General features: G+C 34.6%; 1 protein-coding gene across 14 annotated transcripts in view; it reads left to right on the top strand.

Annotated features, from left to right (window-relative positions):
• LOC128861727 (nocturnin) overlaps positions 1 to 15,480 on the top strand; it is a 65,529-nt gene extending 50,049 nt beyond the window's left edge. For 11 of the 14 annotated variants that reach the window (XM_054100087.1, XM_054100081.1, XM_054100086.1 and 8 more), the window contains 5 exons: positions 13,258 to 13,481; positions 13,845 to 13,910; positions 14,045 to 14,166; positions 14,234 to 14,935; positions 15,064 to 15,480. In XM_054100087.1, the coding sequence (XP_053956062.1) occupies positions 13,258 to 13,481; positions 13,845 to 13,910; positions 14,045 to 14,166; positions 14,234 to 14,935; positions 15,064 to 15,186 (1,237 nt within the window). In that variant the 3' untranslated portion in view covers positions 15,187 to 15,480. Of the gene's footprint in view, positions 1 to 2,049; positions 2,468 to 8,715; positions 8,782 to 13,257; positions 13,482 to 13,844; positions 13,911 to 14,044; positions 14,167 to 14,233; positions 14,936 to 15,063 lie in introns of those variants that run through there. The other 3 variants (XM_054100077.1, XM_054100075.1, XM_054100076.1) reach the window with 3 other exon arrangements.
• Positions 15,481 to 15,783: the final 303 nt, after the last annotated feature.

The following is a 15,783-nucleotide window of genomic DNA, read 5'->3' as shown; positions in this document are numbered from 1 at the left end:
TGAATGCTTACAAAAAAAAACTTACGTTTATAAATGTGTAAACGTACATATGTAGGTGTGTACGTACCTAAATGTCAAGTGTACAGTGGCGGCCAAACCATATGCAACTATAGCCCTATTAAGTAGTGATCACAAATTTGTTTAGTTCAATTTGATAGAATGTTGATTGAAAGTAAAATTAATATAGTTTAATATGCGTACTTTTAAACAAACTCCTTTCTTATAGAAACAAACAAATAAATGTGTGGACAAAACAAACACAACTTTTTGAAAACAAAATGAAAATTATTTTAAGCAAATATTTCGTTCTCCAGTTTTGGAACGACATCAAGACGCACACCACAAATAGGAGGAAGAGGAGCTCGGCCCTAAAAAGTGTGTCAGCGCCAATTACTTATTTTTATATTATTATTGTTTTATTTGTTCGTAGCGAAACCCTTGATTTTTAATACTGCTCCACATCGTATTGGCATTGATGCAATTAAAATATCAATGGCTTACATCGGAATAGATTGCCAAGCTTCTTGAAGTCTATTGAAGAGATCATTGCCATTTCTTACGCTATAGTGATATATTCGCCTATTGGCAATCTTCCAATCGGGTCGAGATATGAGGACTGCGATTGACATAAAAGTCTCTAAAATATTTTTTTACTGTATTCGCCCCTAATTCCATTAAATTAACATAATGACTCAGCTATGCTTGCTGAAAAGCAACCTCGCACCTTTACATATATGTAGTACCTCCACCGGGCATTTCTGTGTTTTTGCAATAACGAAGATCATATCGCTCTTGTGAACTGGCCTTCGCACATATACATTCCATCGCTGCTTATTAAATTAAATTTGGACACATCACTGAAGAGAACAGTTTTCCATTTACCAATTGGCTAATCCAGATGCGATTAAACGCTTTAATTTGCCTTTCACAGCTTTAATATGTCTTTTTGTGCTGGGCGACAATTTCGTAATGAAGTTTTTAACAAGCACATATGGACAGTTCTCCTCGATATTCACAATATTAAATGTTTAATGATCCGCGACGGTTAAATTTTAGGTTTTTATTAGCCTGTTGTACTATCAAGGCGACAATTGTTGTTATTGCTGTACATGTACATACATTCTCTATACATGCATGCTTCTGGAATGACAGTCCATGACCGATTGTAATGGGAACGAACCTTTGGCTTGACAAAGTATTTTTTCTTTGTCTTACATTGCATTGCTGACCACCTCGTGACTCTTTCCTTAGAATTTACTTACAATTAAAATTTGTTTTTATGCAATTGTTTAATGAATTATTAATTATTCTCGAAATCGTACTTTTGTATGTATTACATTTTATAGAAATCCTTTTTTGTGTTTGCTCTTCGAAAATCAGCATTCATCGCTTTCCGGAACTCTATTTCACATTTGACTATTCCCAATATAAATCCAGTAAATCGTGTTGCTATGCTTAAACAAATTCCGCAAAAAATAATGATATTAGATCTTCCAGTATCAACACAGCTAAAAGTAACAGGAAAATACCGCTAGATTGCTTGCAACTATTGTCGAGAGTTGCATTTGTTTTGCCCACGCATTTTTTGAGTGGTTATAAACAATTTAATTATTTGCTCCTATAACTATCGAATTTGCTTAATTTGGAAACATTAAATACAAGTGGGCATACCACGCTAAATTAATTTTACTTTAAATCAGCATTTTCCAAAATGAACTGAAAATTATAGGGCAATAGTTGACTGATGTGTTGGCCACCACTGTACGTATGTATATATGTATACATATTTGTATAGCCACCCAAAGTTATTCAAACAATACGAAGAATATGGAAATACGGCAAAAAGCTTTACAAGGAACATATTCTACGTAAAAAAATAATCTGAACGAAAATGAAAAGACAGCATCACTCAATTCGTTCTGTCCGGCATGGCGCTGAGGTACGAGTAAACTCGAAATAAGATGTCAACCGCGTTCTCATTGTTGTTTCGCACACGTGAGAATCAAAACCGAAACGATTTCGAATTCAACGAAATAGCTGTTAAATACTTATTGAAATACCAGTTTCACTTCTAATAAGTCACATTTAAATTCGAGTCAGTTTCATCAAAGCCGCGTCCAAGAACGGTTTGGTCAAATGTTTAAGAATACTTAACTAAATCATCAACGCCAATAAATCTTTGAATTTCGTTTAGAACTCTATCTAATTTCAGTGAATAACGCAGAAATTGTGTTTGCGGGTAAAAACAACGGAAATTATTTTTAAGGCAACAATTATTGTTTGGCATAGTGAAAGTGAAAGTGAATTTCGTTATATCTATAAAAAAATTTAAAATCGTGTTTTTAAGCAAACAAAATCGATTAAAATTTTTAGTGAAAATGGAGCAAGCTATGCAAATAAAACACGCCAATAAAACGCCTTGCAAAAATGATCGGAAATCTTATTTGCAAAAAGTGATGCTAACTAGGTAAATATGAGTTTAGAAATTAAATAGCATAGGTATGGGGAATTTAACTGCTAACTATTGAACAAGAAAAAACTATGTATTTTTTATACATATAACTTTTGCATGTCTTAACCCATTAATGCTCACACATAAAACGGGTTAAGATAAGTGACTGAAATTTTCACCAAATATTTGTGTTGATGTTAAACGGTTCATTTACATTTTTCAAAAAAATATCTCAAAAGATGTGGGCGTGGCAAAGCGTATGATATATCATACATAAGCGTATTCGGAGAGCTACTTCTATGAAAATAAATTTACAATATATACATAGGTTTTGAATTCAAATCAACATTTTATTTATGAAGTGACATATTATACATCTATACATTTTTAAATTTCTTAGTTATTTGATGAGTGAATTACATGATATTTTTGTAAAAACAGTTATCTGGGTGCAATCCGAAATTACCTTTCATGCATATAAATTTTGTACACTTGCCACAAAACTTGCTTCGGTGTTGAGTTCTTGATTAATTTACGCAGTGCTCGACTCCATCGTATCTAGTTTCGTTTTCTCGTTTCCTCTTTCGTGTTGACACTGGACGAAGTTCTACTGGTTTTTAAAGAATGCTTACCAAAATAAGGCTCCATCGATTCGTCTACAGAAAATGAAGTTCCAAATGGTTTTCCAAGCTCTTTAAATTTTGTATTTAAATGATCCAGAATATGCTGTACTTTGAATGCTTCATTATTCACATCAATTTGTGTATTATTATTGAAATGAAAGTACCGATGTATTTTTTTGAATATATTCCGCGCCATTGAACCTGCCACTAAATGGTTGTACACATCACTTTCTGTCTCCCAGTACATCCCAGTAGCTGGTACCTAAAAGTGCAACTAATAAATTTATCATATCAAGTGAAATTATGGTTGAGAATAGTCACCTTGTTGCACCCACCCCATATGTGTGTAATTCCTCAAGATTTAGGGTCAACGCTTCATCTATTTTCTTTACAGCGTATTTTATAGTGGTGCTTGTATATATTTTATAAAATTATCATCAAAAATTAGTTTATAAAGTTGTAGTGGACTTAAATCGTTATTCAAAATATCTGCTATAATATCCGGAGTGTGAACGCGTATTTTGTGTTTGTGCCTTCTCTTGTTTTTAGTTCTATTTTAGACCACTTTCGACGAATTGTGGGGTTTTTCGTTTTCCTTTGAGTGGAAGCCACTGACCGCGAGGTTTTTGAATTGATCACATCATTAAAATAACTGTACATTATCCACTTCTTAATTAGCAATTTTTATCTCGCATGGCCTTTTTAGGACCCCACTGCCCAAGTCACCCAGTATACCTTTATCGTTCTCATCTGCATCATCGCAATCGCATAACTCTTGTTCTTCAGGTGGAATAAAGTCTCGTCGATGGAATTGGCATTTCTGATGTCGTCTATAATATCTGCATTATCGTCCTCATTCAGATCTTCGAGCCATCCAATTATCTCCTCAGTTGTGCTTGTCTATAAAAAGGTATTATATATGAATGCCCGTAAAGCCAAACTGGGGTAGCGTTTACGTATGATAAAACATACGCAATGATTTACAAAAAGCTAAAACACATTTCGAGGCAAATTTTTCACTGCATTTTATATGTATTCGATGCCTCATAGTTTCAACTTTGAGTTAATGCACGTTTTTATGTATATAATACTGTTGCTTGGTTTTTTTTAAGATATAAAACTCACCTGCGTGGCATTATTCACTTTTCCGAAAAACACTACATGAATTGGCGCGAAAAATGTAAATAAAAGAGCTTTTCTTTTCAAATTACTCTTTTATCTCACTCACCCTGTAAATATAAAAAGCTTTTATATAATAGTGGGTTTTTGGTGAATTTTTGAAAGAAGCTCTTTTTGCGTATGATATATCATACTTTGTCATTAATGGGTTAAACACTTAATGAATTGTCCGGCCAAAACTGACATTTTATTCATAAGTAAACAGCATTCAAACAAATTTTTTTATTTATTTTAATTCTAAACCCGCATTCGGTATAAATAGTTGCTGGGATTTCCCCAACTCATTGACGCTGTTTTGTTGAAATGTTTGTTTGAATACGAATTTCAGGTTTGCAGACATTCTCTATTGACACATTACTAATACACCTTTGCAGTATTATGGCATTTGTTTTTATTTTGTGTTAGGCGAATAGTTGAAGTAGTAGAAATAAATAAAGAAGCCGGCAAAACATTGAATATCAAAACTAATAGAATTTTTGAATTTAAGTTTAAGAATATTTCAAAAATATATTTGGTTTCCGCAAAACGGCTGAGTTTTATTTCTGAATTGATAGTAATAAATTCTAAAAGTTATGTTTATTACAGTTGTTAAGTTAAAAAGGCTAAGTCGACTTATTTAAAAACTTATAATTTAATTAAAAAATAATAATATTGTATTTTGATGTATACTTTAAAGTGTCTGAAGTCACTTTTATTTTAAAGTAGTATTTAAATTTTTTTATTCTCAATATTCAAAAATCTATTACGAAATTGTCGATTAATATATATGATATTTAACCCTTTGGGGACGGAGCCGCTCGACCGGCGAGCGTCGCTGAGGGCGAGAGGTAGTGGAGTGCGCAGTAAACAAAAAATAAATACTTTGAACGTTATAAAAACTAAGGCTTTATTTAACACAAGAAAAAATTTTCAAAAAATAAAAAACGGATTTCATTTCACTTGACGAAGTAATGCCGTCATCTTCCGTCTTATCAGATTCAAAGTAATATTCGTCAGAACTGTAACTATCTAACGTATCATCTCTAGATCGCTTAGCCATCGTACGTAGGATAAAATATAAAATATATAAAAAGCCTGCTGGCATTGAAATTCGTTCTGACTCTTTCGTCGTCTCACGTCGTAAGTTTACATGTCCTTGGATGAAAACGTGAATATTTCACTATACCTATACATACTTATCTTATCGCTCAGAACGATAGACGTCTCGAACCTTGCAGCTACGAACTAATTTGGGCGGCTATATGCCGACACTCATCCCCAAAGGGTTAAAATTCCATTCATTTCAGCAAAAAAAAAACATACTCGTATTAGAAAAAATGCAATAATATTCGTAAGAAGAAAATTTTAACTTTAAAATGTGTAGAATATGTTGTTTTTTTTTTGTTTTGTTAGAAAAACCTGAATTGCGATGCCAAAAACAATGGTACAACATGACGGCCGCCGTAGCCGAATGGGTTGGTGCGTGACTACCATTCGGAATTCAGAGAGAATCTAAGTTCGAATCTCGGAGAAAGGTCAAAGTAAAGAAAAAGTTTTTTTCTAATAGCGGTCGCCCCTCGGCAGGCAATGGCAAACCTCCAAGTGTATTTCTGCCATGAAAAAGGCCCTCATAAACATATCTGCCGTTCGGAGTCAGCTTGAAACTGTAGGTCCCTCCATTTGTGGAACAATATCAAGACGCACTCCACAAATAGGAGGAGGAGCTCGGCCAAACACCCCAAAAGGGTGTACGTGCCAACTATATGTATCTGTAGATATATATAATAGTACAACATGACACCTTATGTTGATATTTCCTGCATTAGACCATTTCCCTCATTATGTTGTTGGTCTTTTTAGGAGCATAAACATTCGCCATACATGTATGGGGATTGCTGCTGGAGTCAGAGCACAGCAGGGTATAGATCCGCTGCAGGCATTTGATGGTGGTTAAGTCTCCTCCAGGGGCACCAAGAAATATCTCTTCGATTTAACTTACGAGGTCCAGGACTTTACACATTACCCACTGGACCTATTAGCTTATAGACGGGCTATAGACGGCATTCATCGGTATTCTCTTACCATAGGTTATAAACGGCATTCATCGGGATTCTCTAGTTACCACTCACCCTAGACGAAGTGCTTCAGCTGCTTCGTGTGAGTCGCGTCATCTTTGCACAGCTCTTTTCAGTATATTTGATTAGGTTAAATTCCCATCTATTCACAATCGACCCCGACATATTCAACATAAATCCAGCATGGGAAGATACCCCGCACGATGCTTACCACCTATTTACGTACCCCCTTAAACGCACTCACCTAATACGTCTCTCCCTTTGGGCTCACCCTGTCGAAACAGCATATTTCTTGGGCCTACCGTTAGACGAGATTGACGACGACGATCGGTGACTACACCGGGCTCGCTTGATAAACTGCTACAACAACAATAATGTAACCCCTCAAATATTTTGGCAATCTGAGCCACCAAATTTGAATTTAGCTTGTTTAAACCCGTTGGCCCGTGTAATTACCCATTTAAGCTTTAAGCTGACTTGTTTTGTTTTCACAAAGTTATTCAAGGGAGAATCGTGGGAGTTGAGTGAAATGATGCTGAATCTTCCAAATATAACGCAGCTTAGTTTTTGTTATAGTCAATGTTACATTTTTTTCGATAATTAAATGTAATTGAAACTGGTTTTTGTAACATATAAAAAATACCAAACAAACCATAAACAAGTATTACATTTGGAAAAACAAAAAACAGAAATCGAAAGTCAGTAAACCATTAAAATGCACTGAACTGGTAAATTCATAAACTCCCGCTCATTAAAAAAAAAACAAGTAAAAGAGTGCTTAATTCGGTCCGGCCGGACTTTTTATACCCGCGCACATTTTAGTAAAATGAAATTTGAGCGTGGATATAAGAAATATTGGGAAAAGTGCTTTCATTTTTCGTTGATTCCAAAGAATAGCAGCCAGTCCAAATAAAATTCTACTATACGGTTATATGCTTAAGGTATGCTCCGAATCGAATTTAGCGCTTAATTTCTTGTTGCAATATAATTTAAAGTGATGTATATATTTTTGACCAGTTTTTATATCACACGTAACATTTAAAATATTTTTTAGGTTTGCTTTAATAGTCATTATATCACAATAGTTCAGGGTATATGAAGTTCGATTTTATGTTTTGGCTGTATTTTGTTTAAACAACTGTGGCGGTTCGTTGGGCTCTCTTTTATTAGATAGATGTAATATGCGATTTACTAAATGAGTTCGATTTCAGTCAAAGACCGTATAAAAATATTTAAAATCCACTACAAATATGGAGGATCTGAGAAATTGTAATCGTCTAACAGAGCCTGGAACAAAAATGTTAAACAGAAAAATTTGAATCGATTAGTTCGGCGCAAGACCGAAAAACACCAGTGCTTGTTTGTCCTGACTGGTCAATTGAAAATATCGCTGCTGTAAATGGAAATGTGCTTATTTTCAACAGACTGCGATATCAAGAAATTGTAGCAACGTTGTTGCAACAAAGTTATATGGCAAAACCATTTCTATAATCATCCAAAACTATTTTAAATATAAATATTTATAAATCTTACTCTGAAATCTTGCTTATGTTTTTGTGCTAAAAAACTTGAAAATCCGCTTAATAAAGGGTTATCTAATAAGAGGTGTTATTTCGATAGTCAAAGAAAAATGCTATTTTTTAATATAAATGATCGGATGTTTATTTCATTATAAAGAGGAATGTATGCCGTTAATAGTGGAAAACAACTACAGGCAAATGACCACCACGACCACGCTTACTGGACAATTTCTTTTTCATGAAATTCCATAACCGAATTGCAAAGTGGGCTGTTGGCGTAGACCTTCTCTTTCACGTGGCCCCAAAGAAAAAAATTCACAAGGTGTTAACTCACAAGATCTCGGTGGCCAATTGTGATCACCTCTTCGAGAGATAACACAGTCCGAAAACTTTTTCCGTAAAAGATCAATGGTTTCGAAGGTTTGTGTGGCACGTAGCGCCGTCTTGTTGAAAATAAACGTTGTCCAAATCAATACCATCCAATTTCGGCCATAAAAAATCGTTAATTATCTCTCGATAGCGATAGATAACATTGGAAATCCCTTTAGTTTTTATTTTATAAACAAAATTTTATTTTATAAGCAAATTTTAATATTTCTATGGAATAGCAGAGCAACAACATCGCATTGTTTAAATTATTTTGGCCAACAAGATCAAATGTTGCAATTGATTTACTTTCCACAAGTTGTATACCCTCTACTACGCATACCTATGTAAATACATCCATAAATAGGAAACGAATTCCCATTTATAATAAGTGTTTAGTTTGAAGTTAAAAAGAAGTACAAACTTGAAAGACCCTGTAGTCATTCATTTAGCAATTTAGCACTTTGAACAAACTATTATAATTGATTTGTAATACTTTGGTTTTGTAATACTTTCTTTAGAGAAGTAATGAGCTTAAGGCATAACCATAGTGCATTTATGGCAGCTTTATTTTTACGAAAGGCGTTGTAAGTATATTTATATAGATATTTATATGCTTAGGTATGTGTGTGTCCAAATGAATTATTAACATTTACAGATGCATTACACTAATCAACAGTCGAACATTTGCAAGAAGTTTTAATTTTTGTTCAATAAAACCAAAGTTGAACGATTTAAGATGCATGGAGTATGTATGTACTAGGTTGTTCAATAATTATTGTGGTTCGATATGAAAAACACATTTTTATAGTTTGAAATATACTTTTTTTTTATTATTATTTTTTTATATTTAAAATTGGAAAAGTAATGAATTACAGTCACAATGATTTTAAAGCATTGGCGGCAAGGCCATCAGCTTATATATTATTTAGTATAGTCTCACTGAGCACCAATACACTTATTCCAGTGAGTTTCCAATTATGAATTCCATCGAAAGGGCTGCAAAATATGCTTCCACTGCTCAGCATTTCAATGAAAATCCTTTCAAAGAATGCATTTTTTAGGTCTGGAGATAGATAGAAGAGATGGAAGTCACTAGTCCACAATCTGGTGCATACAATGGATGCCCCAACGATTCGAACTTAAATTCATAGGTTTTAGCCATTGTTAAAATGCTGTTGTTGTTGTAGCAGCATAAACATTCCCCATACTTACATTCGGGGAATGCTGCTGGAGTGACAGGCAGTCCTTGGCCGGATATACAATAAATTCGGGTCGTTTCGGTAACGTAGAACCGGCTGTCGTGGAACGATTGTTAAAATGCTCTTGTGGTACGGTGCATCGTTCTGATGGAAAATTTTATTTTTTTTTTCGTTTGCAAACTGTGTTTTTTTTCACCAAATTTTTCCTGCAGCTGGTGTGAAAGCTTGCTGTAATATTCAAAATTTATTATTTTACCAGTTTGCAAGTAATTCACAAACAAAATTCCCTTCGCATCCCAAACACACTCGTTTCGGAGCGGAAGTACCAGGTTCGCATCACTCTTTAGCCTCTAGTTTTTATTTAGGATATTGGTGATAGACCCAAGTCTCTCCTATAGTGATGAATCGACGCACGAAATTCACTTTATTCTTTCGAAAGCGCTCTAAATGTTGCTGATGTTGTTAGCGAATGCGGCACCTATTGTGCACGCAGCTCAATACTTCAATCAAAATATTGCTTACGTTGTCCAATCAGATGTTCCCGATAGCATAAACGCATAAATTGTTTCGACCGGCACAATGGTGTAGATCGGGCCTAATTTTGCCCTAATAAAGTAATATTGTTTTTATTGTAACAGTATAGAACATATTTTTGAGGAATCCTGCTGATGGGACGTGCGATGGGTTTTAAGCCCGCGTCGTTCTGGTAAAGAAGACCCAATTATTGTAGGATAAAAATAAGTGCCAATAAAGTGATACTTTAACGTGTGGAATGGCATGCTGTACGATCTTCGTGGAATTTTTAGAAATTTGGAACCAGAATTAGTCTGGAATCATATGACCCTAGTGGTCATTTTTAAAAAGGTATAGATCAGTAATAGCTTCGGCGTTGAAAATAGATCAAGTCTGTTTATCTGTACATATGTAGTTTTTGTTATAAACTTATGCTCGCGTAACTCAATTGTTTTAACTCAAACTGTTTTAAGTCTGTATCCTCTATTAACCTTTTTCACTCCAGCCGAGTAATGCATAGAGGCTATAAGCAACTCCAGCACTATATTAGTTACAAGTACATACCTACGATGTAGAAGAAAAATAGAGTCGTTTCAATAAAACAAAATTTTTATTTCTTAGCTATTTTACAAACAAAACATATTCTAACTTATATTATAAATCAAAAACATAAATTTTAGGACTTAAAATTTCTTAAAGTGTGATATCTTTCGAACAATTGCCCATATGCATTCGCGGTTTACCGGAACAAGTATCACAGTATTCCAAAGTTTCGCGTCTTTGTCCTTTTCCTGTCTATTAGAACAAACAATACAATCTCTTTTCTTGCCTTTTCGCAATATGTGCAGTTTTTTTGTCCAGTCTTGCTTCAGTTGCTGAAGTGGAAGGTCTTGATCGATCTTCGCGGGATTCATCTACAAGTTGATCGACTAATCTCTTGACAAACTTCGCATGGGACAGTGGTTTTTCGTTCTTGCTTTTTTACACACTTATATAAAATGTATGCATCTCCAGTCCTCAAAAGAACATCTTCCTTCACCACTTAAGAGATTTTCTTAGAAAGCAATATAATGATGCTTATTGATCAGCGCGATCAGCACCACCCATTGAAGCCGTGTAGTTAACAACAATTTTTGGCTTTTTCACATTTTGTTGTTCACCTCCTCTTACAAATCTAGTTTTTGTAACGAATTCAGCGCTATTACCTGTGCTTATCAGCGTAACCACCCTTTTATCTTTCAAAGACAATATCCTCGTTCTTCCCTTTTTGAATGCGATAGATTTATTTTCACCGAATTTGGGTTTTTTTATTGGATCATCCAAAATAATTGGTTAAATCTGCTTCTAGTGAACACAGAAAAAATGGTATTTTGATATTTGCACTAGTAGACCAATAATCTTGAACATTTGGCAGCAATACAAAATCTACGGCTACAGCAGATTTACTGTTAGCTTTTTTAATGTCGCAAATAAGGCGACAACGGAGTGCAAAGGGTTAAAATAAATATTATTTTGGGGAAAAAGAAGGTCATTATTTTCTCGGTAGATGACTTTAGTAATGGATATCTCGTAAAGTATCTATCAAACAATTTAAAGTTTAGGCTCGTCAAGATGACATTTCACACTCAAAAAAATTATTTTGCTGTTTGTTTGTCTTGCTATTTTTTTTCTTCCATTCAGTTGTGAGTTACAGGGTGTTAACAATGAAAGTTAACAAAGAGAATATTCGTAACATTTTCCAGTTTTGTTTTCGATAAACACAGAAATGCAAAACCGGCCGCTGAAATTGTGAATGGTGTTTATGGTGCCGATACTGTAACAGCTAATGACGTGGAATTTTGGTTTCGTCGATTCCATTCAGGCTTCTTTGCTGTTAAAAAAAATGTTGATAACGTCGATAAAATCACAGAAATAATCGAAATTGACCGGCTTGTTAGTAGTCCTAACATCGTTCAGAAGCTAAAGGTTGACTATAGAACAGTTTAAACTATTTGCGCAAAAATGTTACACAAACATATTGGATTTCTTTTCCCCCAAACTATTATTTTTATCTTTCAAGGTCAGCTTTGCTATTGTTGCAATTTGCTTACATAATTTATTTTTTGAATTAATAAAATAAAAAGGAAAAAACTCTGCCCCTATTTATTTCAAATTTAATTATGAAAATAATAATTCTTTAAGGGGTTAGGGGTAGTCAGAAGCCCGAAAAATGAGATGACTTTCAATCATTCTTTTTGCTAGTCAATTGCTTTATTTTACAAAAATAAAAGCATAGCATTAATACATCATGTTTCGACTTGACTTAAGAAAAATTTCAACAAAAAAAAAAATTAATAATTGCAAAAGTTATCCCTGTTTGCGTGGAGCCCGTTTCTCCAGAAGTCCACGCGGTGATCATAACAAGTACTTGGAGATTCATCTAAAATTAATTGGACAAGAGAAATTAGTTTTATTAATAGATAATATTGTGCCTGATCGAAGCTTTTATTTTTAAATTAACAATATGGCGGCCTCAGGAAATATATTTCAGATTTTCGAGAAAAAAACCGACAGTTAATTGTTTAAAAAAAATCGAATTTAAAAAAAAAAAATCCGTCTATCAGGCACGAGTTTTTATGTTTTTCAAAAGCCGTATAAATTTTATTGAAATCTACCAAGCGGTTTTTAAGTTACAGTGATCACCAGTTCAAAAAAACATAGTTTTGAGAAAAACGCATTTAAAGTTTAGCTACTTGCACTTGAACGCTCCGACTCCGAACGGCAGATAATTTTATGAGGAGCTTTTTCATGGCAGAAATACACTCGAAGGTTTACCATTGCTTGGCGAGGGGCGACCGCTATTTTGGTGTTTCACCGAGATTCGAACCTACATTCTCAATGGTAGTCACGCACCAACCTATTCGGCTACGGCGGCCGCCTAACCCCTTAAGCATTAACAATAAATCATGAAAAACCAGCACAATCTCGTTGGGAAAAATACGTTGAATAGTCTCTTTAATATCAACATAGGGAACATGCCAAAAGCGATAATTCTGTAATTTAGTCATGCTCTATTATAACGGTAACTATCCGATGAAAATAAAAGAGAATTCACACACACATATTTTACCAAGCATGACTACACTGAGCTGTGTTGGTGCCTTTGGTCAAAAAAATGGCATCAAATGTGAAATATTTTTTTGTAACTAAATGCTTTTTTTATGATTTTTTTTGTTTTTATTAATACCTAATATTTTTGGTTAATATTCAAAGTTTGTCGCATTCAAATGTACTAATGTACTGTGCTCCTATACCAATAATATTCAGCCTTTGTACTAACGAACTTTTCCTCTTCTTCTCTTTTTCTAGGATGGGCTCTTTCAATTCGGCACCAAAAATCAACAACATCGACTCGCAGGATGACAATCTGGAAATACCGAAAAACTTAAGCACAACCGATCTGTTGCAACACGTCAAGCATTTGAGGGGCATTCATCAGCCACAATTGCTGACAAGATACTTTGTGAAGCCATCACTGACTAATGATGTAACTGACGGAATGCGTTCGCTAAAGCTAAACACAGTAGACAGAGGTTCGTAAAGGTCTAAATTATTTAGGAATAAGACTAGACAGCATTCACTGAGTTGTTAGCATTTTATATATGTATTGTACACATGCATATGTTTTGCTTTTCATAGATATTTATGTGCATATTTACATTTGCATAAAATTCCACCCACATCCTCTCAATTATACTCACATACATGCATATGAATGTGGAGAAAAGTAAAAAATCTGTGAATAATACATCAACCGAAAATCCTGCATAAAATATGTAAAATTTCTTTTAAAAATTCTGCCGTTGACAATTCGAGAATGTCTGCTGCTGTTGTTGATTATGAATTCAACGCTGATAATAATCACAATGATTTTCTACGTTTTATGTTCATTCCAGACTATAACGCGGCCTCGAAGTTACCCAATCATATACGCGTTCTACAGTGGAATATTTTATCACAAAGTAAGTTCTAAACAGGATATTCAAATTGTTTTTCAATTGTGAGTGAAAAAATGTAGAATTCATGAACCCAGTTTTTTTTTTTTACTGTATTCTTGCATTTTAAAATATGTTTTGTATTTTTATGTTTTTTTTAGCTTTGGGACAAAACAACGACGGTTTCGTGCGCTGTCCAGAAGAGGCTTTAACATGGGAAAATCGAAAATTTCTGATCGTACAGGAGATACTACAAAACAATCCCGATATTATTTGCCTACAAGTAAATGGAAACATTTCAATGAACACATCAGCACTTTTATTAACTTCTGGCTCTATACATTTTATAGGAAGTGGACCATTTCAAATTTTTGCAAAATATTTTGGGCACACAAAACTATGAAGGCATATTCTTTCCAAAACCCGATTCACCATGCTTATATATTGAGGAGAACAACGGACCTGACGGTTGCGCCATCTTCTACAAACGCGACAAATTCGAGCTAAAGAATTTCGATACACGCATTTTGGAGGTGTGGCGCGTACAAAGCAATCAAGTAGCCATTGTGGCTGATCTTGTCATAAAGGCTACTGGTAAGGAATTCTGTGTGTGCACAACTCATCTCAAAGCACGTCATGGTTCCTTGCTATCGAAGCTGCGTAATGAGCAAGGACGCGATTTGTTGCGTTTTGTGAAACAGTTCGCTGGTCAACTTCCCGTATTAATTTGCGGCGATTTCAATGCCGAACCCACAGAGCCAGTGTATGCCACAGTTTTAAGTGGTGAGGTGTTGAAATTGGCCAGCGCCTATGCAGATGTCAAAGCCAAACGTGATGAATGTAATAATGACAGCGCCAATGAGCGAAAGGCTGACAAAGAGTTGCACGGTAATGAGGCAAAGGAGAAAGAGGAAAGCGGGGAGTATGACTGCGATGACAAAGTGATTAAATCAATACAGCGGGAGCCGCCTTATACCACTTGGAAAATACGTGAAGATGGCGAAGAGTGTCACACCATTGATTATGTCTTCTACTCACCTGAGCAATTCAAGGTAAATAAATTAATCTTATATACGCCACAAAGGTATTATAATTTTGTTCACATAACGGTTATTCTGAATTTATCTGTTTCTTACTTGTTCTTACAAGCTTATTTAATAAATTATTTCATATTTTGTAGATTCGAAATTGCCTGGAATTCCCCCAAGATGACGAAGTTGGCAAAAATCGCACGCCGAGCTTCCAGTATCCTTCGGACCACTTTTCATTGGTGTGTGACTTCGAAATATTAGATAAGCAGTAAATACGGTTGTTGCTTTTTAATGCGTTCAATGTATAACAAACAAAAGCAAATCAAGGCATTATTAGAATTATCCAGTTTTGCTGGCGCCGCACAACTTTCATTTCATTGGCATTCACAAAATCAATTAAATAATTGTGATATTAGTTGTTAGATATACTTTAGAGATATGTAGTTTCATTAACATACCAACAAGCTGATCAGAAAACAAACTGATACATTTTTTTGTAATACTTGACAGAAATAAATATTAAAAGTAGAAATATAAATGGATATGCATGTGGTACAATTAAATAAGCTAATCGTTTTTGTTGAAAAGGGGAAACATTTGGAAATTCGAAAAAGGCAAGCCAAGAAGCACCGAGAGAATACATTATGATCAAAAAGTACCAGGAATGTTTAATTGAAACGAACCGCACACGTGGGAACCGGTCCATACTCTTTTCTTATGTTGGTAGGATTTTAAGACGCACATCTGTCACTTTTTAGCGCCATCGGACCATTAGTGCCAGCCTGGGCGGCCGGAAATATGGGCAAACACTTCTTGGATTTTTCATAATGATAACGCGCCATCGCACTGAGCCCAAATTGTGCTGGATT

Source organism: Anastrepha ludens, chromosome 4 (genome assembly GCF_028408465.1).
Source record: "Anastrepha ludens isolate Willacy chromosome 4, idAnaLude1.1, whole genome shotgun sequence".
NCBI classification, from domain to species: Eukaryota; Metazoa; Arthropoda; class Insecta; order Diptera; family Tephritidae; genus Anastrepha; species Anastrepha ludens.
This window is presented reverse-complemented; position numbering and strand designations above follow the sequence as displayed.